General features: G+C 28.4%; 1 protein-coding gene across 3 annotated transcripts in view; it reads left to right on the plus strand.

Annotated features, from left to right (window-relative positions):
- LOC112210322 (zinc finger protein 711) overlaps positions 1-1,441 on the plus strand; it is a 12,549-nt gene extending 11,108 nt beyond the window's left edge. Inside the window, exon 6 of one of the 3 annotated variants that reach the window (XM_067045148.1) lies at positions 82-1,441. In XM_067045148.1, the coding sequence (XP_066901249.1) occupies positions 82-899 (818 nt within the window). In that variant the 3' untranslated portion in view covers positions 900-1,441. The remainder of the gene's footprint in view (positions 1-81) is intronic. The other 2 variants (XM_067045149.1, XM_067045150.1) reach the window with 2 other exon arrangements.
- The last annotated feature ends 1,790 nt before the right edge of the window (positions 1,442-3,231 follow it).

The raw sequence follows: 3,231 nt of genomic DNA on the forward strand, positions 1-3,231 counted from the left end.
TATGATATTTAATATATATTACAGTATATTTCTCCTTTACATATTTGAAGTATTTTATTATATCATAATAATTGATTACAGGTGCTGGAGAATTCCTAGAAAATAGACAAGAAATCGATCAGAAAGATTTACATGTAAAGATGGACATTGATTCGAAAGGACTATTAAATATCAGTTATAATTCATATGGATCAGTATCATCCTCTACTATAGAAAATCATATGCTAGCTAGTGGTATCGAAGAAAAGTCTAAAGAATGCCCCCATTGTGACTATAAAACGATAGCAAGTGCAAGATTAAAAAGACATATAATGGCCCATCATACTGGTGAAAAGCCTTATAAATGTCCCCATTGTGAGTATAAAACTCTAAGAAATAACTCTTTAAAAATACATATTATGTCTCAGCATACAGGAGAAAAACCTCTCCAATGTTCACATTGTGAATTTAGGACAGTTGATCCTAGTAATTTAAAAAAACACATCATGGCTCGTCACATAGATGAAAAGTCTCAACATTGTCCCCATTGCAACTATAAAACATCACGAACCAACACTTTGAATATACATATAATGTCTCAGCATACTGGAGAAAAACCTTATCAATGCATACATTGTGAATATAGAACAGTAGATCCTAGTAATTTAAGAAAACATGTAATGATTCGCCATATAGGTGAGAAGCCTCAACAATGTCCTTATTGTGACTATAAAACGTTACGTCCCAACTCTTTAAATATACATGTAATGTCTCGACATACAGGTGAAAAGCCTTATCAATGCTCACATTGTGAATTCAGAACTGGAGATCCTAGTAATTTAAGAAAGCATGTAATAGCTCGCCATATAGGAGTTAATTCCCATACAATATTTAATGGATTATGTAATGTCACACCATAGCCACAAATTATAAAAGCCTTTCCTTAGTACATTTTGTAATTATAGAACTGCTAGAACTTATTGTTTAAAAATACATGTAATGGGCCACCATACAAGAAAGAAGCTATTCCCCTCTACTTTGTGACAACAGTGCATTGCTAGGAATCATATAATGACTCATCATTGTGATAAAAATTAGTGTTGGAAATCAAATAATTTAGGTCATGATACTCTATTGTGATGTTTATACTAGAATAAGAACGTAAATGTAAAAAATTTCTTGTAGGGAGATTTTTTTATATATATGAATATGCGCAATCATCACTATTGCAATATTGTATAGACTGTAATAATTCTCAATAAATTTGTTTTAAAAGAAAGCTACTAATTAAATAAATATTAATTTTATTTCTGAGATCTAAATTCTGGAGTAGTTTTTCCAGAAATATATTTTTGTAAATTATATTTGTAGTTTCATTCATTTTTTTTTAATGTACCTTAAGTATAGTAAATAAGATTTTATTTCTGTGATATCTCCATATTATAAAAAGTTTATGGTAATAAGCTAGTTATCCTATTTGTATTATTCTTCTGCTTATTTTGTGTAAATAAACTAATTATTATCAAAGGTTTTATTTTTATTGATACATGAGACCCTAGGAAGTTTTGAATGCAGATTCTTAAAGTGTATTTAAAAAATGTATGACTGTAATATAAGATTATTAATAGTTTTCTTTTACTATTTTGATACCTTTATTGACCTTCATCCAAGTTTTAATTTTTGTTATAATATAAATATAGTAATTTATTAGTTTTTGAAAACCCTTTTCCTTAATTATTTCTCATATTATATACCTATTTATATTGAAAATTCTGCCAGCATTGGTACTACGATTCCCATTGATGGGAATCTTAGAAATAAGATATTGAAGACAAAAATTATGTTCAATTTGCTTAGGGTTACCTAAGTAACTAAGTTTGTACCAGAAGTCAAGTCTCCTGTAAAAATATTTAAAAAAAAAAAAATGTGACTACTGAGTTTGTTTGTATTTACATTGTATAAATTTTAAAGAATTATATGTTCTACATTATGTTACTTACGTTTTGAGTATATATGTAATTTGGTTTGAGTTTAAAGTCCTTTCCAGACCATTTGATCTGATTGAAATAGGGTAGAACCTCGATTAACGGGTTTCCAGTTTATTAATAAGAAAAAAAATTAAGTGCTGAGAAAAGGGAAGTTTAATAAACAAAAAATTAATAAATAGCTAACTTTTTAACAACTATTAAATATTTAAAGATCATTTCTTTGTTTAAATTAAATCACCTACTCAATGAAATTTTAATATTATATTAAATTGGTCAAACAAATTTAACTTCATCATATATTAATGTGCATATGACCTATTATACCCATATTAAGTTTTAACCTGATAAGTGGGTTAAATTAATATTGGATTTTTTCTTATGATATAACCATGGTGGGGCTGGTTTTGATTACATCTGCTGAGTTAATCAAATCTGGGACCTTTTAAGCATTTCAAATTTATCTGTCTCTTGATTTAAAAATAAACCTTTAGTCAAAATATTTTAAATTTTTGTGGAACTGTTAAGAACATTGATCAACCAGCATCAGGGACATTGATACATGTGATTTGTCGTATTGATACTTTGCAACTGGTATGTAACTGATTTCAATGGGTCTATGACCACCTTTTCAAGTCAACTTGCCTGTTTAATTACCCAGAAATATAATATAATGTACTTATTCATGGATATTTGTGCTATTTAAAAAAAAAATTAACTGCTGAAGTTAATTGATAAGATATGAAACAAAGAATTTCTACCTAAATGATATAATTTAAAGATGTACAATCTTAAACTAGAGTTTATTATTTATTCCGAAGGTTGGGAAAGTTGTTGAATAAATTAAATCACTAAGAACATTAATATTTTTCTTATGGTAGTTCTCAAAACAATATTGAGGTGTGGACTCCAGGGACACTCTCTGGGGTCGGCTACAAATTTAGGAAAACACTAGGGCATGTGGATTGGCTAATTTTATTGGCTGGATCAAGTTTTCCTAAATTTGTAGCGGACCCAACGAGTGTGCAATGCAGACCTACTGACGTGAAGTGAGCCCGCTAAAATATTTTTTCTATTTTAATCTTTTCTATTAATTCTTTTGACCATGTAGGATTTGGTGATGAACCTTTAAGTTCATTAATGTAAAAAAATAATCTTATTAATTCGCTAAAAACGAATCTGACTTGCTTATTCTTAAGAAAAGTTTTTCAGCCTAGTATATAGAAAGCGATTTTTGGGGTAGGCGATTTTGTATATATTTAAATTC

Source organism: Halyomorpha halys, unplaced genomic scaffold (assembly GCF_000696795.3).
Source record: "Halyomorpha halys isolate HHAL.00 unplaced genomic scaffold, Hhal_1.1 Scaffold50.1, whole genome shotgun sequence".
Classification (NCBI taxonomy): domain Eukaryota; kingdom Metazoa; phylum Arthropoda; class Insecta; order Hemiptera; family Pentatomidae; genus Halyomorpha; species Halyomorpha halys.